At 36.6% G+C, this 26,472-nt stretch overlaps 1 protein-coding gene across 4 annotated transcripts in view; it reads right to left on the reverse strand.

Moving 5' to 3' along the window:
• The window catches only part of Usp34 (ubiquitin specific peptidase 34), a 185,301-nt gene that overhangs the window by 51,385 nt on the left and 107,444 nt on the right, over positions 1 to 26,472 (reverse strand). For all 4 annotated transcript variants that reach the window (XM_027388016.2, XM_027388017.2, XM_027388015.2 and 1 more), the window contains 14 exons: positions 25,334 to 25,416; positions 20,052 to 20,092; positions 19,779 to 19,903; positions 17,072 to 17,224; positions 16,076 to 16,180; positions 14,543 to 14,598; positions 14,330 to 14,450; positions 10,087 to 10,270; positions 9,533 to 9,693; positions 6,556 to 6,621; positions 3,221 to 3,367; positions 3,078 to 3,134; positions 2,916 to 2,993; positions 2,486 to 2,580 (listed from right to left, as the gene is read on the reverse strand). In XM_027388016.2, the coding sequence (XP_027243817.1) occupies positions 2,486 to 2,580; positions 2,916 to 2,993; positions 3,078 to 3,134; positions 3,221 to 3,367; positions 6,556 to 6,621; positions 9,533 to 9,693; positions 10,087 to 10,270; positions 14,330 to 14,450; positions 14,543 to 14,598; positions 16,076 to 16,180; positions 17,072 to 17,224; positions 19,779 to 19,903; positions 20,052 to 20,092; positions 25,334 to 25,416 (1,472 nt within the window). The remainder of the gene's footprint in view (positions 1 to 2,485; positions 2,581 to 2,915; positions 2,994 to 3,077; positions 3,135 to 3,220; positions 3,368 to 6,555; positions 6,622 to 9,532; positions 9,694 to 10,086; positions 10,271 to 14,329; positions 14,451 to 14,542; positions 14,599 to 16,075; positions 16,181 to 17,071; positions 17,225 to 19,778; positions 19,904 to 20,051; positions 20,093 to 25,333; positions 25,417 to 26,472) is intronic.

Below are 26,472 nucleotides of genomic sequence, written 5' to 3' on the forward strand. Positions count from 1 at the left end.
TCTTGTAGACCAGGCTGGTCTTGAACTCACAGAGATCCACCTACCTCTGCCTCCTGAGTGCTGGGATTAAAGGCGTGCGCAACCAATGCCCGGCGAAATTTTATTTCTTTACCAGTGTGTATGTGTGTGTGGGAAGATCAGAGACAACTTTCAGGAGTCTGACTTTTCCTTCTACCTTGGTGATGCAGGGTCTCTTTTTACTGCTGTACTATATCTTACTTTAGGATGCATACACCATCATGTTCAGGTCTTTATGAGGGTTTAGGTGGTTGAACCCAAGTCTTTAGACTTGTGCTATTATAAATGCTTTTATCTGATCCATTTCACTGCCCCCACCCCCCAAGCAAAGGGCTAGGAAGATCACACAGTTGGTAAGGCACCTGCTATGTAAGTATAACGACCTCAAGTTCAGATCTCCAATATTCATATAAAAACCTGGCACAGTGCCATGTGCCTATATTTACAGCACTAAGAAGAAAAGGACAGGAGGGTCCTTGGGACTTGCTGGCCTGACAGCCTACTTAATCAGCAGAGTCCCATGTTCAATGAGAGGCCTTGTCTTAAAAAGACAAGATAGAAAGCCAACCTGGTGAACACCTTCCAGCACTCAGGAGGCCAGTCTGGACTACAGAGTGAGTGCCAGGACAGGCTCAAAACTACACAGAGAAACCCTGTCTCAAAAACAAACAAACAAACAAAAAACAAGACAGACACCCAACACTGACCTTTGACTTCCATATACAACACATGCATACATGTCTATATGTATCCCTAAACACAGTACATACACATACACTCACACACCATACACATCCAAATTGATATGTGAATCATGAAAGATCAGAAATACATAAAAGTGAAAGAGACAATCAAATTCTTTGCCTAAATCAGTAAAGGCAGTTATGTTTTTTACAGATTATTATTTTTTAAAAGATTTGATTTTTATTTATATGTATTTCAGTGTGTCTGTGGGGCTAGAAGGGCACTAGGGAACCTGAAGTTGGAGTTATGTTTTTAGTTTTGGATTTTTAAAGATAGGGTCTTGCTATATATAGCTCCTGCTATCCTAGAACTTCACTATGTAGACAAGGCTAGCCTCGAACTCACAGAGCTCCACTTGGTTCTGCCACCCAAGTGCTGGGATTAAAGGAGTACATCCTACTACAGCCAGCCCCCAAAGCTGGAGTTAAATATAGGCTGTTGAGAATATTGGGATGTGGGTGCTAGGAACTGAACTCAGGTCCTCTAGATGAACACCAATGCTCTTATCTACTGAACCATCTCTCCAGCCCCTAGTTTTGCTATTTTTAATTGTTTGCTTCTGTGTGTGTGTGTGTGTGTGTGTGTGTGTGTGTGTGTTTGGGGGGGGGGGAGGGTTTGCTCGTGCATGAATGTTCGCACCTTCAAAAGCTCACCTGGTGCTAGAGTTACAGATGGTCGTGGGCCACCCAACATGGGTAACGGGGAATAAACAAAAATCCTTGGCAAGAGTATTATGAACTCTTCACTAAGTCATCTCTCCAGTCCCCCCTTTTTGAAACTCTATAAAGAACTATAACTCAAGGAAAAGTATTTATGATGAATACAACAAAGCATGAGCAATGAAAATAGTCAGAACTTATAATGCAAGTTGAAAACCACTTTCAAAGTAGTGTAAAAAATTAGTACTTTTAAACTGAAATTTTAACTAACTCCCAAATCTAGCTTCCACTCAGATCTCTTTCCAAGATCCAGACAAGATGCAACTGTTCATACAGCATTTCCAAGGGAGAGAGTTCAGTCCACCTGGACTACACTGTTCATCTGCATGTGCTATCTTAGACAACACAATTTTAGAATTTGGAACTAACTTTGATCTGTTTATTCCATATCTCCAACTGTTATATAGGAAATAATTTTGATATTAATAATAGTAATAGCATTTTACAGCTGGGGCAGTGGTGGCACACATCTTTAATCCCAAGGCTACACAAAGAAACCCATCTCAAAACAACGGGGGGGGGGGGGGGGGGGGCCGGGCGCACACACACAGGGATGTGGGCAGTATTTTACTACAACATAATGTTGTATTAACTGAATTGAATCATGTAAAATTCTGTAAGTACTTCCTAAGTACAAAAATACTGTATAAAATTAGCTATTATTCTTTAGGAACCAGTCACTAAAACTAGACATCTGAGCCTGTGCAGAATGATAAAAAATGATCACTCTTCTTGTCTTTCATGTCTATCCTTGGAAAACACAGACTTCTGTCAAATCTGAAGATTTGTCTTACTTTCAATCCTACTGTACATGCTACATTAAACCTCACTGAATAAATAAAAGTTACTGAATGATACTGAACTCCAAACAGCTACTATTACCTCAGTCACTATAATGTACTGTTTATTCATGTTAATTATATCACATTTACACAGTCACAAAAGATCAACACAGGATTATCCTTAGTCCACTGGGTGGTTTATATTAAAATAATAAAAGCTACCTTTTTTCAGCTCTGACTTTCTTTCCACAATGAGAACAAGTGTACATGTTGTCCCCTTCTAAGGTGTCTTTAATAGTGACTTCATCAAGAGATTCCTGTGTATAAACATACATTGGGAAGTTGACATAATTTAGAGCTTGCAATTTGGTCAGAATACACAAAGAAAAATTTACAAAAAGCAAATTCAAATTAAATTATTTTTTTTTCCTTATAGGAACTCTAACTTTTAAAAGCTGTTTACGTTTTAACTGGGAAATGACAAGTTTTTGGTCTATCTTCAATACTTATTTAAACAGCAAAACATGAAAGAAAATACATGAAAACAGCTATTCATAAGACAATGAATTTGTTGTATACACATATATCTATGTATAGATATATACATAGATAAATCATAAGTAAATCCCAAGTAATGTCCATTATCACTCACATAAATATTCTTCATATCTGCCACCTGGCACCTCACAGTATAAAACTCTTCAGCAGTCTGACTAACATGTTCACAATCCTAGATCAATCAACAAACAAAAATTAGCAAATTATTATAAGCTTTAAAAAAAAAACCCTTATAAAAAACAAGAGATATACTTACCAAGGACACAACATTGTTTGTAATCACACCTCCAAATAGACTTTTGACAGTATTTTTCTTTAATATAAAACAAATAAAAGTCAGTGATTAAAAATCAAATCTGTATTAATTTCAAACAAATTTTTCAGTATTCTGGTACTAACCAGTTCTGGAGACATCTCTTCAACTTTAGTAATCAGATCAGTAAAAAACTCTGTCATATCTTTTTGCTCCCCAGTATTAAGAGGCTGCTTGTCCATGGTATATGTTTTACAAAAAGGTCTAGGGTTATATGCTTTGCACTCACTCTCCTGCAAGAGAAAAGGGGAGGAGGAATTAAACAAATAAATGGCCAGAACATTCTTGAGTGAACAACAACAAAGTCAAACAGGGTGGAATATGCCACTGATCCCAGCACTTGGAAGGTAAAGGCAGGAGTATCAGGAATTCAAGGTTAGCCTTGGCTATACATAATCAGCAAATTCTGGGTTTATAAAAGACTCTGCTCAAAAATTTAAGAACAAAAACCAAATACACAAAAACCTAAAATCTATCAAAACCAAAAACCAATCTCCACCACTTCACAAAATAAGATAAAAACCAAACTCAAATAGTAAGGCAAGTGATAAAACTATTTTTCTGTTCTCTGGTTTCAACATGTAGCCCAAACAGACTTCAAAATAACTGTGCGTCTATTACAGCCTTCTACACTCTAGGACTAGAGAAGTACTCCACTATACCCAGAGCTAAACATTTTTTCCCTGATACTCTCTCCACTTCAACTTTTACTTGAGTTCAATTGCATTTGTAGTTTAATGGTCCTAGTGTTGAGATCGAAAAGTTCACCTTATGAAATTACTACTGGAACTCAGGGGACTCAGATTTTAATTATAAAGAATCAACTTTTGCAAACAGAGAAAGTTTTGGGTACACTAAACTTTATATAACATTATTAAAAGTAGTTTAGCTTAAAGCTGGGTGTGATAGCACATGCATTTAATCCCAGCACTCTGGATGCAGAGGCAGATGTAGGAGTATCTCTTGAGTTTGAGGTCAGCCTAGTCTATTGAGTGAGTTCAGGGACAGCCAAGGCTACACAGAGAAACCCTTTTGTGGGGTGCGGGGGCACGGGCAAAAGAGTAAACAGCAGTTAATGATTTTGCCACTTGAAATATGTTCCATCTCTCTTAAAAGTATAACTTAAAGTCCAAGGCATGGTGGTGATATGCCTGTATTGCCATAATTCACCCATAAAGCTGGGACAGGATTTTAATTACAAGGCCTACCTACCTACCTATATAGTAATACCCTGTCCCCAAAACGAGATATTAAAAATCAGCATCAAGCTAGTTTATTTTCTAATCTTGTTTTTAAAAAAACAGTAAAGAAAAGAAAAACCACACCTATTCAGTCTTAGAATAAAGGAATATACATGGCATTATCTGTCCTGAAGATTGTCACAGGTAAAACTTCATTATCAGAGCAAGAAGAGAAGCATGGAGACTTCAAGATATTTTGTTGAATATAAGGTCTCTAGCTGATTAGACAACAGAAAGAAAATGGAGAAGAGTCCTAAGGAAGAGTGGTAAAGGCAGGAGGAATAGCATTAATACCTGCACAAGTGGGAAAGCAACTGGGTAATAGGCTTCCAAGGGCTCAATGTTATCAGGAAGCGAAGCTGAGTGAGTAGTATAAATAAGACCATAAATACAATACTGCCCAATAAGAATTAAATGTTTAAAAAAGTATTTTCTATTGTGAACTATGTGCATGTGCTTGTCCAGTGATAAACGGTAAGCCCTGAGCCGGGCGTTGGTGGCACATGCCTTTAGTCCCAGCGCTCGGGAGGCAGAGGCAGGCGGATCTCTGTGAGTTTGAGGCCAGCCTGGTCTACAGAATGAGTTCCAGGACAGGCTCTAAAGCTATAAAGAAACACTGTCTTGAAACACAAAACAAATAAACAAACAAAACAGTGGTAAGCCCTGAAAACATATATACAAGTAACATTATATGTACTAGATAGGTTTTGTTGAGAAATATATATATACACACAGATATACACACATATGCACATAATAACAATTGGTGGGGAAAAAGGCTATGTATTTGAAAGAGGACAGTGAGGGATATATGGGAAAGATTAGAGGGAGGATAGGGAAGGGAGAAATGTAACTAAATTATAATAATAAAAAAAAGATATGAAGAAAAAAGAAAAATGCTGGCTGGGTGGTGGTGTCACATGCCTTTAATCCCAGCAGAGGCAGATAGATCCCTATGAGTTCAAAGCCAGCCTGGTCTACATTCCAGGAAAAGGGCTGTTACACACAAAAACCCTGCCTTGCCAAAACAAAAAACAACAACAACAACAAAAAACCACCACCAACAACAAAAAAGACAAAACAACAACACAAAAACCCATAAAAAATATTTTCAATTTTAAATTTTAGGTATGTGTGCTTGTCCAAGGAAGCCAGAGCTGGATTTATAAGCAACTTTGAACTTACTAATTATGAGTGCTAAGAACCAAATAACAACAATCTCCTAAGAAGAACTAAACTGTCTTAAGTGAGGTATTGATATAAAAAAAGATCTTTGTTTTTTTGAGGCAGGGATTCTCTGTGTAGCCCTGGCTGTCTTGAGACTTAGTCTCTAGACCAGGCCTGCCTCTGCCTTCCAAGTGCTAGGATTAAAGTTGTGTGCCATCAACTCAAGATCTTTTTTGAAGACATCAATTACTTTTACCACTATGATGATAAGACTTAAAAGGAAAAAAGAAATCAGTTACAAAGCCTGCATAAAAGAGGTAAACCAGCTGGGTGGTAGCGGTGCACATCTTTAATCCCAGCACTCAGGAGGCAGAGGCAGGCGGATCTCTGAGTTCAAGGCCATCTTGGTCTATAGAGTGATTCCAGGATAGTCAGAGCTACACAGAGAAACCCTGACTCAGTGGGGGAGGGAGGAGGAAAGGATCAGGCTGTAGGCAAACCTGTAGGGCATCTTCTAAATTATTTATTGATGGGAGAGAGTCCAGTCCATTGTGGGTAGGGCCATCTCTGGTTTGTAGTCCTGGGTTCTATAAGAAAGCATGCTGAACAAGCCAGTAAGCAGCACTCCTCTATGGCCTCTGTATCAATTCCTGCCTCCAAGTTCCTGCTCTGGTTGAGTCCTGACTTCCTTCAGCAATGGGCTACAAAGTGGAAGTCAAATAAACCCTTTCTTCCCCAACTTGCTTTTGGTCATGGTGTCTTATCACAGCAATAGAAGCCCTAACTAAGACAACCAGTGACAGGAAAAACTAGAAATGAAAGACAAATTAATAGAAAATAGGTAACTCAATTGTGATTGTTAAAGTCTTTATAACAAAGAAGAGAAATAACTAAAGATAAATCAATTTGAAAACAGTAAGTCTTAACAAAAACTACAATCTTCATGGTCACTATCTTAGTTTTTATGTTAAAAGATTATCTAATTAGTTTTTCTCCACATTTTTCAAACATACCATTAAATATGTAAACATTTTCTGAAGCTCCAAAAGAGTGGTTTTATGCTTCATATCTTCTGAATACTGAAAGTCAAGAAGAAACTTGGTCAAAACACTACTGGTGGCACGTTGGACATCTTAGTAGACCTACAATGTGCTGAATACTACCCCTCTTTATCCTTACAGCTCTATGCAAGAAAACACCTCACATTTCACTGTTTCATTACCATTGTGTCTTAGAAAAATCATTCCATTACAATAAATACAGTAATAACTACTGATGGGAAAGTGGAAAGAGATAACATTTTTTAAAATTGTTTTCTAGATCATGAAAAGTACTCTATGCATGTAATGAATTCCCTTATAGAAGTTACAAATCACATTTTTGTAGCAATCATATCTTTACTTTTTCTGGAACAGTATACTTCAACACTATGGAGGAATTTTGTAACTAATCTATAAACATCAAAACACTACAATCCATGACTGGGAAATATGGCTATGCTTACAACCTAATTCCTTTTACTTATTTTTTAATTTATTACTTTGTGAAGGTTGTATACATATGGTGGAAGCCAGAAGACAGCCAATGGTGTTGACTTCAGGAGCTGTCACCTTATTTTTTGATACATGCCACTGTGACCTCCTGTTCTTTGGCTAGACCTCCCAACAATGATATCACAATGGGCACTACCATACCTGGCTTTTTTCGTGGGTGCTAAATGTCAAATTTAGAATGTTGTGGCTTGTGCAACCAAGCTCTTTGTTAAATCAGTCATCCTTCCCTTACAAAAAAGACAATAGCCTGTGTGGTATTTTGAATAAGAATGGCCTCCATAGGTTCATATATTTGAATACTTAGGGAGTGGCACTATTTGGAAGGATCAGGAGGTGCAGACTTGGAGGCAGTGTGGATCCAGATGTAGCCACCATGATCCCTGCCATGACAATAATGGACTAGAGCTCTGAAATTGTAAGCTAGCCCCAATTATATGTTTCCTTTATAGGAGTTGTGCTCATAGCAATACAACAATGATTAAGACAGCCTGAAATTGGAATCCTCCTACCCTCACCTCTCAAAAGGTGAATCATAGTAGGTCTCCATGCCTGGGGGAATTAGTTCTGAACACAGACTCATCAAAAACCAAGTAGACTAGGCTAAGCTTCAATTCCAGTATTAAAATAAATCAATTAAGGGAGGAGTTACCACCATTGCAAGTTATCAACTAATTCTGAAGCTACTCAGAGTATCATGGCATATTAACTCTACCATTTGTTCAGAACGACACACCAGCTATTTGTGCCAATCTTGTCAGTAATAAAAGTAATGTGGTTTCTCTATTTAAGAGCTTGTTAAAGATACATAGTAAGGATTAAGAGAAAGAGAAACCTGTCCAGCATATATTAAAAGTTTTATGGCTGCAATAGGTTTGAATAAAAGAGATCAACAAATTGGCAAAAAAAAACTATAGTATGCATACTTTCAATATGACAGTCCAGATATTTCATAAGATTATGAATTCACTTAAAATGTAAATTTCCAAAATATTATAAATCTAATATATGCAAAGTACTACTTCAGAGAGCAATTCCAGAACTTGAGGGATAAGAGCGTATCAACTAAACTGTTTTGTTTACCCTCAACTAAACAGTGAGTCTGAGACTGCTCTAGGACACAACCCATGAGAACTTTTCATAAAGATAAAAATACATGAATGTTCTCTTTTTTCAGACAGGGTCTTTCTCTGTGTCCTGTGTCCTATAACTCACCAGGTAAACCAAGCTGATCGCAATCTTAGAGATCTAACCATCTCAGACTCCCCAGATGCTGAGTTTAAACTGCACACTACCACACCCAGCTAAGTAAAGCAATTTTTAAAAATACAAATATTATGTAGATCAAAACTCAATAAAAAAGAATTATTTATTTTTGATTCTGTTGTGTGTTTATGTGTCTGCAGGTAGGAAATGAGTACAGGTGTCTGTGGAGGCCAGAAGATGATGTAGGATCCATTGGAGCTGGTATTACAGATAGCTCTGAGTAGCCTGACATGGGTGCTGGCAAATGAACAACTTGTCCTTTGGAAGAAGAGGAAGTGATATATAGATCTCTTTAGTACTGAGGTTTAGTTTTTAACTGAAAGTGTTACTTAAAAGATCTACTCAAAATAAGCACATCTAGTGTTCTTTCTGTTGATGTTAATTATGGACAATACTAAAAGTTTAAAGTGTTCATTAATATGAACAAAAAGTACCAAAAGTTATAACCAAGTCACTAAGGGGGGAAAAAGGCACTGAAAACACGATTCTTTGTTACCTACAAAACAACAGAAATGTATCTACTCAATTTAGTTACCAGAGTTTTTATAAATTAAACAAACCCACAATGGAACTATTTTTAGCTATCAATCAATATAGACACTATATTTTAAAATCCAACATAACTAAGGGTAAAAACCTAAACTCAAATCATTATAAATTAAATTAACTTGAAGTAACTAAAACAGATTAAAGGATTCAACAAAGTCTATACCACATTATAGAATTTAAAAGAAGGAAGAAAAAAAAAGCATAAAGGTCATTCACCTAGAAAGTATAAAATCAGATATAAAAACAAAAACCACGAAGTATATGTTACTCAAAGCAGACTCACAAACTTATTTATTTTGGGCTAGGAATGAAAGAAAAAAATAATCAGTATCTGATTATTACTCTGCTTAATTGAAGGTTTACTTATTTTTATGTGATTAAAATCTGTATTTATTTTTACTGAACTATAATATTAACTGTGCATATTGAGTACATAAATCCACAATTGTACTTTGAGAAACAAATGATTCCACATAATGAGTTTTCAAGTGTAAATAAAATTAAAATTTACTAAAAATAATTAGCTATGACATAATAAAATTTTTCATGTTTTTGTTATTAAGCAATATATTACATTAAACTAAGATTCATGAATAATTATTTGGTTTATATTTTGATACTCTACCTTAGCAGTGAAGACAGCTTGCCTTGCCTCAGGTATCATATAAAGTTGCTGAATAGTGGAAGCCAAATAACATGTAGCTCCAAGGTTAGTCAAGCCAACAAATCGGCATTCTGCACGCACATCCTCATGAGGCCAGTAGTCCCATTTATAAGGTGCATGGGCTGCTGATAAAAAAGGGAGAAGATTCCCCCAAACAAACTGAAACATATGTTGATTTGACTGCCAATTACTACCTCCTAATTACCTAAGTAAGACATATAGAGCATTATAATTTAAAATATAATTATGTAAAACCACACTTTAAAGCTAATTAATTGTAAAAATTCAAATAAGTCAATGTTTTATTTTACTTGTTATTACATTATTTTATGCAAAGAAAGCCCAATTATTTAAAGTATATAATTTTTTCTACATTTTTCTATTAAAAATGAAGAAAAATCTATTGACACTGTGTGTAAACAGGTATGTGAAAGTAGATTCTTTAAACAACACCCTTTGATTTTTCATTTCTGGGTTCAATTCTATAGAAAAGCAACAAAAAGAAGAATGCTTACACTGCATGTGCTGTGCCATAACCCAGTTGTGTATCAGCCTGTAGTTCTCAACAGACCCTTTTACCATCTCTACCAACAAATCATATGCAGCGGCCCTTGAAGAGTGTGATTTGCACTTTGGCTGCCGCCGGTCCTTTAGACTGGGCAACAAAAACAGAAGATTGAAGATATCTCTTAAAAATTCCTAGGGGGTAAGAAGAAAGCAAGTGTTATCTAAACTTGAATATCAATTATATTCCAAATACATTAAAACACAAAATGAAATAAATAATGGACTAACTACAATTTACTAAAATACTAGTAACATGTTCACAGCAGTTTTATACATAATCATCTCAAAATCTTACCAATATTACTTGAATATTAAATTGAATGGAAGGGGCACACTAACATTATTTTCATTTGTAAATTACCAAGAGATTCTATTAGGCCTTGTTATTCCCCATTTGCCGAGTCCTACAGGTATTTCTCCATCTGGTTAACAGCAACAATAGCACTTCTTCACCCAACCTGAGGGACAGCCACTCCTCCTCAGAGTCTCCAGCACAAAAGTCAGAAACATTAAAAACCCCAATAACTGGCCTGGAGAGATGGCTTAGTGGTTAAGAGCACTGACTGTTCTTCCAGAGGTCTTGAGTTCAATTCCCAGCACCCACATGGTAGCTCACAACCACCTTAACTGAGATCTGGTGCCCTCTGCTGGCATGCAGGCAGAAGACTGTATACATAATAAATAAAATCTTTAAAAACAAAAAACCCCCAAAACCCACTGTCAAAACTGTGGTAGATGCCAGAGTTGGGATGAAAGAAGTGAATCTCTTTATCACTATCTTCTTTATTTTGTAAACTGTAGACAACAAAGATTTACCATGAGATGGACCTAAATTGTTTAATGGAAGCAGTTTTCAGATTTTCCTCCACAACAGATTTTCTTCCTAAATTCAATCTTTGTAATGTGTTACCTTTTTGGATATGAAGCAGAGTTGAAGATTTAAGCACATTTTAATACAGGCTTAAGCACAAATAGTAAAAGAGGTGCTTGGAAGAAAGTAAAGGCACACCCAAAAGCATGTATAAGCTTCTCAAAGATGAACTCACTCAGATTATCTTTTCTACTCATTCTTCTAAAAAATTTTAAATATATTGTCTGAGAACTTCATATCTGTATAAATATATTATGGTTACTCCCCTCTCTACCTCAATTAATGTTTAATCATCTTGAAACATGTGCCTTTCCCAACTTTATGTTCTTTCTCTATTTTCTTTTTAAATAATCCACTGAATCCAATAATGCTGCTGCTGTGGACATAGGTAAAGGGCCTCTAACAGCAGCCATCAACTGCTGAAAGCTCCTCAGCTAGGAAAGAAACCTCATATCGACTTGATCTTTTCAGGTTATTTTTCCTTTGCCTTTTACATAGTTATCTCTTATACATCTCAAACATTTACTATAGTTTCTACCTGGGTATAATACTTCATAGGGTACTGAGCAGGAAGACTGCAATATATCAAGATTCAAATACCATTATTTAATGAGACTGGCCTTTGGTTGAAGTCTGAAAACTTGACTTGTAACATCATATTCCGTAAGTGACAGCAGTGGCTCACTGTACCTGACTACATGTTAGTTTATGCTAAACATCCATTTTACTTTTAGGAATCTTGAATTTCAGTAACTGGAAATGTAGGGCATATGCTTTGCCACAGTAACCACAGGGAGAATTAATCATGTTCAACTCCACTATAACAAAAACTAGCCATGAGCCCACTGCTTAGCCTTGTTGAATCCTAAGAAAATCAGTCAACATGGGATGGTACTGGGAATTCAGCCACAGGAATCAAACAAAAACAACAAACAAAAAAAACAAAGCCAAAAATTTTAAATGTTTTTACCACTATCATGTTTTCCTCTTCTATCTTACTATTTTCAAAGAATGTAAAACCTACTTTCTAAATTTGCAAAGAAAAACAAGATTGGCTAATAAACATGCAAAGTGACTTGAGTTTTAGTTTATACAGATGACATGATTTTATCTATGTTAGGGTTCAAAAGTCATGGAGACACAAAGCAACATGTTGAATCTGCACTGGCAAACAAACATTTCAACAGCAAATATGAATTGGCTGGTAACTAACTTTACAACAAACTCTCTTTGCCAATCAACTTATATAAAAGGAAAATGAACTGCACTGCTATAGAGATTTTGACACAGTATACTTAAAGTCGGTGATGAAAGTATTTAACCAGAGTAACTGAGTGAGCCAGTAAACGTTTAAGTGAACATTTTTATTTTCAATATTGTGAGCTTATCAGAAAGAGAAGAACTCACTTAAACTCACTTAAACCTGAGAGAATTGTTTGGTTTGGTTTTGGTTTTTGGAGACTGGTCTCAAACTTGGCAGAGATCCACCGGTCTCTACCCTGAGTCTGGGATTAAATGTGTGTGCCACCACACCCTGCCTCAACATTAAAAATAGTTTTTGGTAATAAACCACAATGTAATACAGAAAAAAATTGAAAAACCATGGTAGCTCATGCTAGTACTGCCAACACTTACGAGGTAGAGGCAGGAGGATCAAAGTTTAAATACATTGTTGGCTACATAGAGTAAACCACAGTATGGTTTACCTCAGATGGTTGCAAGGCAACCAACAAACCCACAGTAACAAAAAATTATTAAAACATAACTCTTTCAACTATAAATATTATGCAAACTTTCTTAGAATCTAAAGGGCCTACAACCTTGCTCAGAGAATAAAAGCACTTGCTGCCAACACTGATCTTTTTATCCGTGGAACCAAAGTGGTAAAAGGAAAACACTAACTCTCACAAGTTGTCCTAAGACTATCTCACATATGCATGACATGAATGTGCTCATGCATATTCACAGAAATACATACACAAAATGCACATGACTATCTATAGTCCCAACACTTGGGAGATAAAGACAGGAGGATCTGCAACTCAAGACCAGCCAAGTTTCAGATAAGCTAAATCCAAATAAAGTTCAAGACCAACTTGGGCTCCATAAACCTTGTCTCAAAAAACAAGCACTTTCCTATACTAGCCAACTTTGTTTTCTTTTGCAGTTTTTCTGTACAATGTTAAAAAAAAAATCAGCTTAGTATGTTTCTATTTCCACAAGTCTATACAACTAACTATTGTCACTGAATGTAATAGTGGGAAAAAATGAGAACGGCTTTGAGAAAATAGTATACAGCATAGTAACTGTTGATATCAATCAATGTATATCAGGAGAGCTAATACAGAAAACAATACATGTGAAGGATTCTGGGAGGAAAAACAAAACTAAAAGTGAGTGGGATGTGCTGGTATATGACTCAAGTCCCTGTAGGACACATAAAAAGATCAAATGATACTAAGACATGATACAGCATTATTTCATAAATGCTATATACATCAAGTAAAAACAGTAAATAAATTGCTTTCTTTTAAAGGGTTTTGTTATAGAGTAGATGAAATATAAGAGTCTTAGAAAAATGAACTATTAAGGGGCTGGAGAGTTGCCTCAGCAGCTAAAAGGCTGTTCTTTGAGAAGACCCAGGTTCAATTCCCAGCACCCACATGAAAGCAAACAGTAGTCTGTGACTACAGTTCCAAGGGATCTGATTCCCTCATACATACTTGAAGGCAAAACACCAATGTATATAAAATGAAAATAAATACATTTTTTTAAAAAAGTGAACTTTGGTGTACAGTGTATATTTATCTAACAAGTCATGGAATTCTTATGGTTATTGTTATAATAACACAAAAAGTAACCTGAAAATCAAAACTAATTTCCTCACTGCAATGACAACAGTGAAGAAAACAAAACATTGAGAGCAGTTAGACATCCATCAGCATAGTGATTAGGAATTGCAAATATTCAATATACATTTCTTTCAGACCTTTCAAATATGAAAGCAGGGGTGAAACCATCACAGACAAAATGATTATCACTAATTGGTACTACTATGTAAGGATATTAGTGCACAAGAGAAAATGTGAAAAAAAAAATTTATATAGGAAACATTAAAGCAGACATTCTGCTAAGTAACAGGAATTAATTTTTTACATAATAAATGTATAGTCTAAGCTTCCTATTTTCAATGTTAATTCAGATTCCATCATCAAGTTCTAGCAAATTTTGTTTGAATATATTTTTGTAAAACAACAAAAAACACATACAATGTAAAAAGATGCTTCAATTGTATTTCATACACATATTTTAAAACATACCTGTCCTTCTCTTGAAAACTTGAAGGGTGGTTTGTGTTTAATAACACTTGTTGCAAGCCTTAGAAGTCCCGAAAGCCCATCATCTTCTATATTACCATCTAGGTGATCAAGAATCTCCCTACTATTAATAAAAAGAACACAAGCAAAGATAAAATAAAGATATTCTTTATCGGTGCTCAATAATGTAATTATTAATTCTGCATCAAATTTTACCTGCGAATGCAGTCAGCCAAATGTCTTGCCAAAGCATCTAAATCGAGGAGTGTTGTCTTAAGACAAAAAACAAACAAACAAACAAACAAAAAACACACAAAAAAACAAATTACAAAATTCAAATACAGATTTTTATTTTTGGTTGTTAAAGAGATTAGAAAAACAAATTATTTCCTTATATGTAAAAAAAGTTGCATTTTGCAAATTAAGTTATAAACTCAATGTACCTATTCTTCTTCATGATATCAAGTTAAAGAAAAACAATAGTGTTAAATGCAGCACTAACAACAGTCCCATCAAAAAGAAATCATGGTCTCCGCACTCAGGAGACAGGGGCGGGCCGGTCTCTGTGAGTTCAAGGTCAGCCTGGTCTACAGAGTAAGTTCCAAGACAGCCAGAGCTACACAAAGAAACCCTGTCGTTAATAATAAGCTTTTGCCAAGTTATTTGTAAAACTAAAAATCAGACAGTATTATCACTACAGGCTATTTTTATGTTTATACACCATACTTTCATTTATATGCATACAAAAGATAAAATGTTTCCCAAATATTGAAACAGATCCTTCTTATATTATTCTCACTTGTTTAGAATTAGCATAGATTTGTTTCTAGCTTAACTAAATTTATATGAGAAGGGAAATAGAAAGTCTATGTAACAAATTTATCTTCAAAATTTATTTGTTTTAAATATTTCTTTGTAGCTGGATGTGGTGGAATACACATTTAATCCCAGCACTTATATGTTTGAAAGGAAATGTTTCTTACCTTAAAATAATTTCAATTAAAACTTTTAATTTTTAACTAATTTTTTATCTTGCCATATTTACATAAACTTTTTTATTTTATATATCAGGACTCTAAACTCATATACAACTTAAAAATACATGCTATTCTTCCATAGGACCCAAAAGTTTGGTTTCCAGGACCCACAATAAGGAAGTACACCAACACCTATAACTAAAGCTCTAGGCTCTTGAGTGGTTCTCAACCTTCCTAGAGCTGCCACCCTTTAATGCAGTTCCTCCTCTTTGAGGTGACCCACAACCATACAATTATTTTGTTGCTACTTTATAACAGTAATTTTGCTACGGTTATTAATTTACAATATAAATATCTAATACAAAGGATAGCTGACTCACAGACTCAAAAGGGGTTGCAGGCCCACGGGTTGAGAACCAGGGCTCCAGGTAATAAGATGCCCTCTCCTGGCTTCCATGGGCACTGTGTTAATGCTGGCACGCATAATTTAGAAAGGTAAGCGTTTACCATATATATTTCACTTTCCAATTAAGCTTTTACAAATCTTAGATTGGTCAAGAATACTTAAAAATGTTTACAAATCAAGATATATTTTAACAGTCAAAGTCAAAGAAAAAATAAGAAAGGCCCTAGAGCAGAACAGAAGAGTAATAATATCGACTACATATACATTAAATAAACATGCCCTCAACGGAAAGGATGAGTAAAACCAGGAACATTCACGTGCATAAATTGTGATCTATTAACTTAATAGGCAATTTTCTGAACATACCTGGCTAGCATCCTTTATATGTATGTTGTCCACTAATTTGCATAGCAACCAAAAATATTCTTTACATCCAGGTTTTAACATTGGTTCTTCTTCATAATCATCTATCTATTAAAACAAATTTTAATGTGAAATCATTTTAACAATTATAATGTATTCAAGCAAGTAAAGACTTTACGGATTTAAATGCCTACAAAATTAAATAGCATGCAAACTTTAAGAAAAAAATGAATGAATTCCTGGTGAATTCTGTAAAATCATAAAAATCAGAAGATAAAGAAAACCAGAATATCAAGGTACTTAGAAGACTAGACAACTTCTAGAAAAACAATCTTAAACTGGGGATGGTGGTGCACACTTTTAATCCAGCACTTTGAGTCAAAGGCTGGCAGACATCATTTGGTTCAAGCTCAGGCTGGAGTACAGAGTGAAGCCATGTCTCAAATGAAAACAAAAACAACAACAGGAAGGAAGGAAGGAAGGAAGGGAGGGAGGGAGGGAGGGAGGGAGGGAGGGAGGGAGGGAGAAACACGATCTCCAAGTATATAAAAAAGATACAATCAAAGGAAAATACGCAACAGCATATATTTTGTAAATTATTAAAAATACTTTATTAACAGCTCTCTGAATTTATTAAATGGTAAAAAGCTTTTACAAAGTTAGTGTCATACTATGTTAAAAAAATTTAGAAATTTCATGAGGAATAAAAAAATCAAGTGTTATTTAGTGAGGAATAAAGGGAGGGAGCTACATCATAATTTTTCAAATAGGCAGGAACAAAAAATATTTCTAAAATAGCATTCTAATGACAGACAACAAAAAGCCAAAATCTAATTATATAGATAACGTTAGTAGCTGTAATCCTAACACTGAGAGTACTATGATTAATCAGGCACCATGGTGTGCACCCAGAAGTGGAGAGCAGAGAATCAGAAACTCATGAGGTAACAACAAGAATACTGTACACAATAATAAATCTGCGGGAAGGTAAAATCTCACCCTTAGAGGTTTCAGTGCTTGAGCATCAGGAAGGAATTTCAACAAGGTTGAGGCAGCCAAAAGAAGAAAAGATCGATGAATTGAGTCTCCTCCATCTAGGCCTGACAGAGATAACTTATAGAGACCATTGCAAGATTCATGGCGAACTGCAGTCTAAATGGAAAAAAAAGGATAATCTGAGTATTAAAAAGCTAATCTCAGGCTAGTGATATAGCCCAGTTGAAAAAAGTTTGCCTTGAGTTCAATCACTAGCATTTTAATAGTAGAGCAGGCTTGTAATTCCATCATTGCAATATTATGCTCAGCTACACAGTGTGTTGGAGGCCACGCTAGAGGTCTCAGAAACTTAATCTGATCCTTAAATTGCAGTATCAATCTTGAGATCAGACTGGACGACATGAAACCCTTTCTTCAAACAAAGAGAAACTCTGGGAAATGTAATCCAGCAGTAGAGTTTATGTCTAGCATATATGAGTTTGAGACCAGGGAGGGAGTGAGGGAGGGATGGATATATAAACAAGAGAGAAAAGGTAGGTAGGTAGGTGTTGAAGGGACCAGCTCCCCATTTCGGGAGTCATAACAGCTTGCCATGAACTTGCCTTGGTCACTAAGAGGTCAGATGCCTGCCTCGTGGCAAGGGACCAATCAGAAGTTAGCGGGTGGTGCTATGCTTTATGGCTCTGGGTGTGCTTTACGGACAAGTGCACAGCAATGACACGCAGAGCATAGCAACCACCCTGGGAGGGTGTATGGGCCATAACAACCAGTTAACCAATCAACACAGGGCAAACCCTCCAAGCCTGGAGGCACACCAATCCTAAGCCTGTGCGTACCCCTACACACTCCCCTTACGGTTCCAGCTGTCTTTCCTAGCCATCTGCCATGGTGGATGGATGGAAGGCCCGAGCTAACATGGGGTTAGCTCGTTAAACAACTATAATAAAGCCTCATGCAGTTTGCATCAAGTTTTTGACTCCTCCTGGTGATTGGGGTGACTGCGGTCCTGGGCTGAGATCCTGGAGGCCTGAGCTTCCGGGGGTGGGGGGGGGGGGGGTGGGGGTGGTGCGTGCGTGCGTGCTTGAGTGTGTGTGTGTGTGTTGGGGACCAGGAAAGTTCCATTAAGGAATCAGTAAACAGGAGCTCACAGGAGCTCTGGCCTATGATTGCATTTCAGATGTGACCTAATCTGCTATTGAATGACATGACTTCAGTGGAAAATTCCTCCGAAGTTTGCATCTCTACAGGACTAAGCATTTGAATAGGCCTGCACCTGGGTGGAGGGCTAGGTGGGTAAGTAACTAGTGAGTACACAGAGTTAGGAGCAATCTAAGAGGCTGAAGGAGACAGAAATGGCCTCGTGGCCTGGGAAGCATGGTTAGGAGACAGCCAGGAAAATGCTGAATAAACAAGAGACTTCAGTTTTGCAACATGGAACTGAGAGCTCTCTAAAGATGACAAGGTGCCTATGCTTGTTCTTTATTACTGTTGCGTTGCTAGGAATTTCTAAGTCCACTCTCCCCCACTCAGGTCAAACCTCATGGCTACCATGGCTTGGGGCTGAGGAATTCTGAGCCATATGATGTGTGTGTGCGTGCGTGTATGCGTGCATATGTGGGGGGGGGGGGCAGAAGAAAAGAAGTGGGAAATGGAGATGAGGAAGGAGCTAACTGACGTCTTTAGCAAGGTATTTTATGTTTACTTGAAGACTGAACACATAGCCTTTCACATGGCACATGTAAGAAAAGCAAGTGTGCTACTACTGAACTATATCACCTAGATGGGTATTGCAAATATAGTATTTTGATTATATACATGTGCATATAAACAACATATAATCATATAAAGTAGCCAATATTGCCTAGAAGTATATGCTTACATTTTGCTAAGGAAACGCCTAATTATGGCTATAAAGCAGAAACAAATATAAAAATATACAGGTAAAAGATGAGGATTGGGGGCTGGAGAGATGGCTCAGAGGTTAAGAGCACTGACTGCTCTTCCAGAGGTCCCGAGTTCAAGCCCCAGCACCCACATGGTGGCTCACAACCATCCGTTATGGTGCCCTCTTCTGGTGTGCAGATAAACATGGAAGCAGAATGTTGTATACATAATAAATAAATAAAATCTTTAAAAAAAGATTAGGATTAAAGAAGGTTTTCATAATTATGTTATTTACAACATAAATTACAAAATAAATTATTTTTAGAAGCAGAAGCAACTTATGAAAGTACTTAAGTCAGAACTTTCACAGACTCCAAGTGAACTACCCAGATGTTATACAGTGGTCACCTGGAACAGCCAGACTAGAATACAATTTTTTAAATTTTTAATGACAAGTATAAATGACACAGAATATTTAATAGTCACATTTTTAAATTATCAGATTCATCTAAGAGGTAAACAAATAATGTAATTATTAATAGAATCATGATCATTTCTGTACCATTATGGATCTTGTTGGAAAATGCAAATACAAAAACTTGTGAAAGGGGGTGGGTGGTGGTGGCAGGGGTACACGCCTTTAATCCCATCACTAGGGAGGCAGAGGCAGGTAGATCTCTGTGAGTTCGAGGCCAGCCTGGTCTACAAGAGCTAGTTCCAGGACAGCCTCCAAAGCCACAGAGAAACCCTGTCTTGAAAAACCAAAAAAAGAAAAAACTTGTGCAAGTAGAAGCACCAGTCTGTTCTTTTTTTTTTTAATCCTTACCTCAGGAATAAGGAGGGTCAATTTCTTTAGCCAATCTTGTAAATGATCACTATCAGCAAGGCTAGATTTCACTAAAGAGCAGCAATGAGCCCAGCTCACCAAGAGCCACATTGAATAATGTGAAACTAAAAGAAAATACAGGCATTATAAAGGTTTGTGTTAATAAAGACACAATGCTCATTATTAAATATAAAATATTTCACCATATCAATCATACATTTTAATTATTAAAAATTACATTTAAATACACAATGAATTTTGTTGATCTCTTACCTTCATGTCTGGACCTGTGATCAGACTGAGCTTTCAAAACTCTGTAAAACAAAAATATGCTGTCACCACTAACTAAATCGGCAATGAAGTAAAAAAAAATGATTTCTATATATTCTTTAAAGTTTACGACTTCACTCCAAATAGATTTAAAGAAATAATTACTAGATTATGGTATCACCTATTTTAAAATCCCTAGTAAATTAAATTCTTGACAAAGCAACAAGATGGTTTTCAGAGGACAGGATGGAAGAGGAGCGCAGTATAGGCGGTTGCTGTCAAAGGGTAAGAAACTTCAGAAAAGGAGCTGGACAGTGGTGGCGCATGCCTTTAATCCCAGCACTAGAGAAGCAGAGATAGGTGATTTCTGTGTGTTCGAGGCCAGCCTGGTCTACAAAGCTACACAAAGAAACCCTGTCTCAAAAAACCAAAAACAAAACAAAAAAACAAAACTTTTTTTCCCCCTCAGAGGAGGAATAAATTTTAAGATCTGTTGCACAGCATAATAATTACATGCTAATAATAACACATTGACTTGGCCAGGTTTGGTGGCACAAGCATTTATTCCCAGCACTTGGGAGGGAGAGGCGAGCATGTGAGTTCCAGGGCTGTAACACAAGAAAACCCTATCTTGAAAAACCATAAAAAATAAATAGTAGCTGGGCAGTGATGGCACACATTTTTCATCCCAGCACTTGGGAGGCAGAGACAGGCAGATCTCTTTGAGTTCAAGACCATTCTGGTCTATAGATCGAGTCCCAGGACAGCCTCCAAAGCTACAGAGAAACCCTGCCTAAAAATAACAGGTAGGTAGGTAGGCAGGCAGGCAGGCAGGCAGGCAGGCAGGCAGGCAGGCAGGCAGGCAGGCAGGCAGGCAGGCAGGCAGGCCAAAAAACAAAACAACAAAGAATCATAAACAAATGGCTCATTGATAGACATTAAAAAAGGAAAAACAAAAGCAGACTAAAGTACGATTCTACCGGTGTTATGTCACTAGCACACAGTGGCAGACTCCTGCTTAGCATGTAAAAGGCCCTGGGTTTGGTCCTTGATACAAAAAAATAACTGTTTCAAAATAAAATAAAAATTAAGAGGCGGCTGCTGTAGGCCTGTAATTCCAGCTCATCAAGAAGCTGAGGAAGAATTTAGACCTAGCTAGGCTACTGTGGGTTCTCACCTTCCACTATGTGGGTTCTAGGTGGTCTAGCATCTTTATTCTCTCTGAACAATATAGTTAGCCTCCAATATGAATTTTTAAAGACATTAAAACTCATTTATACATCTAAAATAGACATATTAATATATCAATCAAGAATTTGCATATTTGGTTTAGTGGGTTATTTTAAAAGAACTTTATTTTATGTCCACTGGTGTGAAGGTGTCAGATCCCCTGGAACTGGAGTTATAGACAGTTGTGAGCTGCTAGGTGGGTGCTGGGAATTGAACCTAGTTCCTATGAAAGAGCAATCAGTGTTCTTAACCACTGCTCCATCTCTCCAGTCCCATGTTTTTTATAACTTATTACCATGTATGTATGTGTGTTAGCATGTATCACTGTGGGGTAAGTGCTTTTACTCACTAAGCCATCTTGCTGATCCTTGTTTTTTGTTTTGATTTTTATAAAACCCAGAATCCTCAACTACAGCTCAGGCCTGTGTTGAACTCACAAACTTCTTGAGCCTCAGGTTCCAAAGTAGCTGATATTATAGAAGTTGCACCCACATACCTGGCCCTCATGTTTAGTTTTTATAACCCATACTGACACAATAACAATACACTTATCTCAAGAGATATCTATACATATCTGTATTTTTAATGCTCATCTATGCATTAGAAAAATTTTAGAAAAAGGCAAAAGGTTTCTTCTAGTTCTGTGAGGGCTTTTAAACACATTACAAGCATAGAACTCAGGCAACAGAAGAGGCCATGAGGAGTGAAGTAGTATTTCAGAGATTATAATGAGCTCTCTGGAATGGATCATGTTTTGTTTTGGTTTTTCAGAATGATCTCACCAATTTTATGTGTAGTGTACTCTTTGTATACAACAAAGTTCAGTCCAATAAAGCATGCTATGAAATATCTGAAAAATAGTTTCACAGTGTAACATTATTTCTATGACTATATGAGACACACAACTAGATCTCCATATATTAACCAACCCATTTCTTTTTCTTTTCTCTTGATTTTGAGACAGGGTTTCTCTGTGTATCTCTGGCTGTCCTGGAACTCACTGTATAAATCAAACTGGCCATGAAACCAAAGATCCACCTGCCTCTGCCTCCCTAGTGCTGGGATTAATGACATTAGCCACTACATATGGCAAAATAAATATTTCAAAATCATGCATCAAAATTAACACTACACTGGATGAATAACATAGAAAATGTTTGTCCTTATATAATAGGTTGTCTAACAATAGACACTGAAGTAATACCTATTGTTAGGAAAACCAACATTTAGAGAAAAAAAAAGTTAACATTTGAAGAAAAATTACTGAAAAAAAGCTTAAGGCAGGGGCTGGAGAGATGGCTCAGAGGTTAAGAGCACTGACTACTCTTCTAGAAGTCATGAATTCAATTCCCAGCAACCACATGGTGGCTCACAACCATCTCTTATGAGATCTGGTGCCCTCTTCTGTGCAGATATACATGGAAGCAGAATATTGTATACATAATAAATTAAAAAAATCTTTAAAAAAAAAGCTCAAGGCAATTGAAGTTTTATGGTTTTATAGAAAGCAGTAAGTTTATAACTTCATGTCTTCACACTGACAGCTTATTAATTCTCAAAATTAGTATCATCAATAGACTAATGGCATCATCAGAATGTACTAGGAAAAACATGTCACTTCTGGACTATTACTACTAAAAATGTAAGACCCAAAGTGAAAATGTGCTAAAACAAAACAATCTGGCCCAAGTTGGGCATAAAGGGGACATGGTTGGATCCCTAGCACTCTACAGGCTGAGGCAGGAGTACTGCAAGATTGAGGTCAAGCAGAGCTGGCAAGATCATGTTTCAAAATAAAAAGCACCAGGCAGTAGTGCTGAACACCTTTAATCCCAGTATTTAGAAGCAGAAGCAGGTGGATCAATGAGTTCAAGGCCAGCCTGGTCTACAAAGCAAGTTCCAGGATAGCAAGAGCTGTTACACAGAAAAACGCTGTCTTAAAACAAAACAGAACAGAACAGAGGGAGGGAGGGAAGGAGAGAGGGAGGGAGGGAGGGGGGAGGGAGGGAAATAGCCTGTACTACTAAAATACCAATATTATGAAGGAAAATATCCCTACTTATGAAAAAGGAAGAAGTATGAAAACTAATAGCTTCACATGATGCTCAACCAAGAATAAATTAACAAAATATTAGGGGACTAGGGAGATGGCTCAATGGGTCAGTGCTCTGCAAGCATGAATATTTGAGTTTGAATCCCAAGAAAACAAGTAAAATAAAGGGGATGGATGCATTTGTGTGTGATCTCACCATAGGAGGGCAGAGACAGGCAGAAAAGGTGAGTTTTTATTTCGGTAAGATATCCTGTTTAAGCCCAGTGTTGGTGGCACACGCCTTTAATCCCAGCATTTGGGAGGCAGAGGCAAGAGGATCTCTGTAAGTTTGAAGCCAGCCTGGTCTACAGAGCGAGTTCCAGGACAGGCTCCAAAGCAATACAGAGAAACCACCCTGTCTGGAAAAACAAAAACAAAGCAAAAGAAGATATCCTGTTTCAAAGCAGTATGATGGAGAGCAATAAAATAATGCATCCATGCCTTCCTGTGGCCTTTGCATGAAGTTAGCCATACTAACAAGGGCTTGGGGATTTAGTTTATTGTAGAATGCTCTAGTAGTGCCTAGCAATATTTAAAAAAAAAAAAAAAGAAAGAAAGAAAAATAAAAAAAAATCAAACATATCATCAATGTTTACTCTCTTAAAGATTTATCTTCAAGTGTATATAGTATGGAGTCCAGAAGAGGTTACCATATTCACAGACATAGAGCTGCAGGTAATTGTGGGTTTCCAGACATGGATGATGTTCTAGTTTTCCACAAAACAGTACACAATCTTAATCACTGAGCCATCTTTCCAAATCCAATGTTGAATTACTTAATTTGTTTTTATACAGGGCTAGTAGCTAAGAACATTTGCTGCTCTTTCTGAGGACCCAAATGTGATGCCTAGCACACACATCAGGCAGCTTACAACCACCTGTAATTCCAGCTCCAGGAGACTGGACCTCTTCAGATCTCTGCTGACACTACACTCACTAGCATGTACACACACACACACACACACACACACACACACACACACACACACACACACACACACACACACACACACCCCTACCTAGTTATTAAGAAAATATCCTTAATTTTAAGAGACAATTATCAAGTATTTCAAGATAGTCACAGTATCTACAACATATACTCGTGAAATTACTTAGAATTTAGAATTTAGAAACAAACACAAAAATACTCATAAAAAGTTAAGTTTGACAAATGTTAACAAGATAAGCAAGTCTAGGCGAAAAGTAGGGTAATACATTATAAAATCCTAATAACTTTTGTGTTACAGGCTGAAGAGATGGCTCAGAGGTTAAGAGCACTAACTGTTCTTCCTGAGGTCCTGAGTTCAATTCCCAGGAACCACATGGTGGCTCACAACAATCTATGATGAGATCTGATACCTCTTCTGCCATGCAGGCACACATGCAGGCAGAACACTGTATACTAAATAAAATCTTTAAAAACAAAAACAAAAAGAATGTTTTTGTGTTAAACTTTTTTTCAAAATGATGTGGATAATTGCTGTGTTAATGTATATGATGCACATGCAAGCATGGCCAGGGGCTGCTGTCAAGTGTCTTTGATTATTCTCTACCTAATCTTTAAGTAAGGGTCTCTCTCTTACTAAAGCTGGGTCTTGCTGTGCTGGGTAAATTGAATGAGCTCTGGGGATCCTCCTAGCCCTGCCTCACCCAGCTATAGGGTTACATGTATGTGCCACAGCACCTGACATTTATATAGGTGATTGTAGTTGAACTCAAGTTCTCATACTTGCAACAGTAAGCATTTTACCCACTTAGCCACATCCCTAGCTACAAACTGAAGGTAGTTATTTTTTTGCTTTTCTCTTTTTTGAGACAGGAAACTCACTGTGTAAACCTGAAACACACAGGGATCCACGTACCTGTGCCTCCAGAATACTATAAGGTGTGTGCCACCACGTTCAATTCAAAAGTGAAGTTTAATAACTGCATATACATAAATATAAAACATAAAAATGCATACCTAGGAGCCAGATTATCATATGTATAAGCAACAGACATAAGTCGTTGAATCAAACTGGTTCCTTGGACAAGCACAAGAAACACCTTTAAAAACAAAAACATAAAGGAGGAAAATTTTTTTCAATAGAGCAAAACACAAAGTGTAGTTTCATTTCCCTACCTCCCTAAAATTCATGCAACAGCATAAGCTATAGGTTTTTTTTGGAAAATTAGTATACACAAGAATGTTTTCTAGCTGTATAACTCTGTAAAAAAGAAGCATGTACAGGTATAAATGGCAGTCCTGTTTGACTAGACACAAGGTTCATTTGTATATTCTAACTTTTCAATAGTCATCTAGTTGCATATATTATAAAAACAAATCATTCTAAAAAACTTCCCAAGCAATTCTTGCATTATACCAATACTTGTAAATCACTAATATCAATAAAGACAGAAATTATTCAGTGAGCGGCTAGAGATGTGGCTTAAAAGCACCTGCAGTTTTTGAAGAGTACCCCAGGTTTGGTTCCCAGAACCCACATGGAGGCTCAGAATTGCATGTAATTCTAGGTTTAGGTAATTCGATGCCTTTTTTCTAGCATCCTTGGTCACTAGGCACGTATGTGGTGCACATACATACGTGCAAAACTCTCATACACATAAAAGTAAATAATTTTTTAAGGAAATTGTTTCAGAAGTTAATGGAAAGAATCACAATCAATTTGATGCTATTATAATGTGAAGGGTTTTTTCGAGTAAAAACATACTATACTAGAAGCATTAAAGAAATTATTAAGTAGTATCTCCCACTATGTAACACTTGGGAATGCATTTAGAATTCATGAACATTTCACATTTAAGAGATACAAATAATCTACAATACTAGGAAAGATTAATTTTCCAATTTAACCCCTAACATTGCAAAAGTGACATGATTCAGTTTTCCAGTTATACCAATGGTTTCCCTGAATGGACTATGATATACTCAGAATGTAAGTTACTAAGTTATAATAATATGTGTGAATGTAAGGTTAGGTAACATATTAAAATGCCACATCATGCATTCCTGTTAATGAAGAACTGAAAATTATTACCAATACATCACTACAATTACAAATCATAACACTGCTAGGTAGTTTCACAGTAACTTTTAACAGT

This window comes from Cricetulus griseus (assembly GCF_003668045.3).
Source record: "Cricetulus griseus strain 17A/GY chromosome 1 unlocalized genomic scaffold, alternate assembly CriGri-PICRH-1.0 chr1_1, whole genome shotgun sequence".
Taxonomy (NCBI): Eukaryota; Metazoa; Chordata; class Mammalia; order Rodentia; family Cricetidae; genus Cricetulus; species Cricetulus griseus.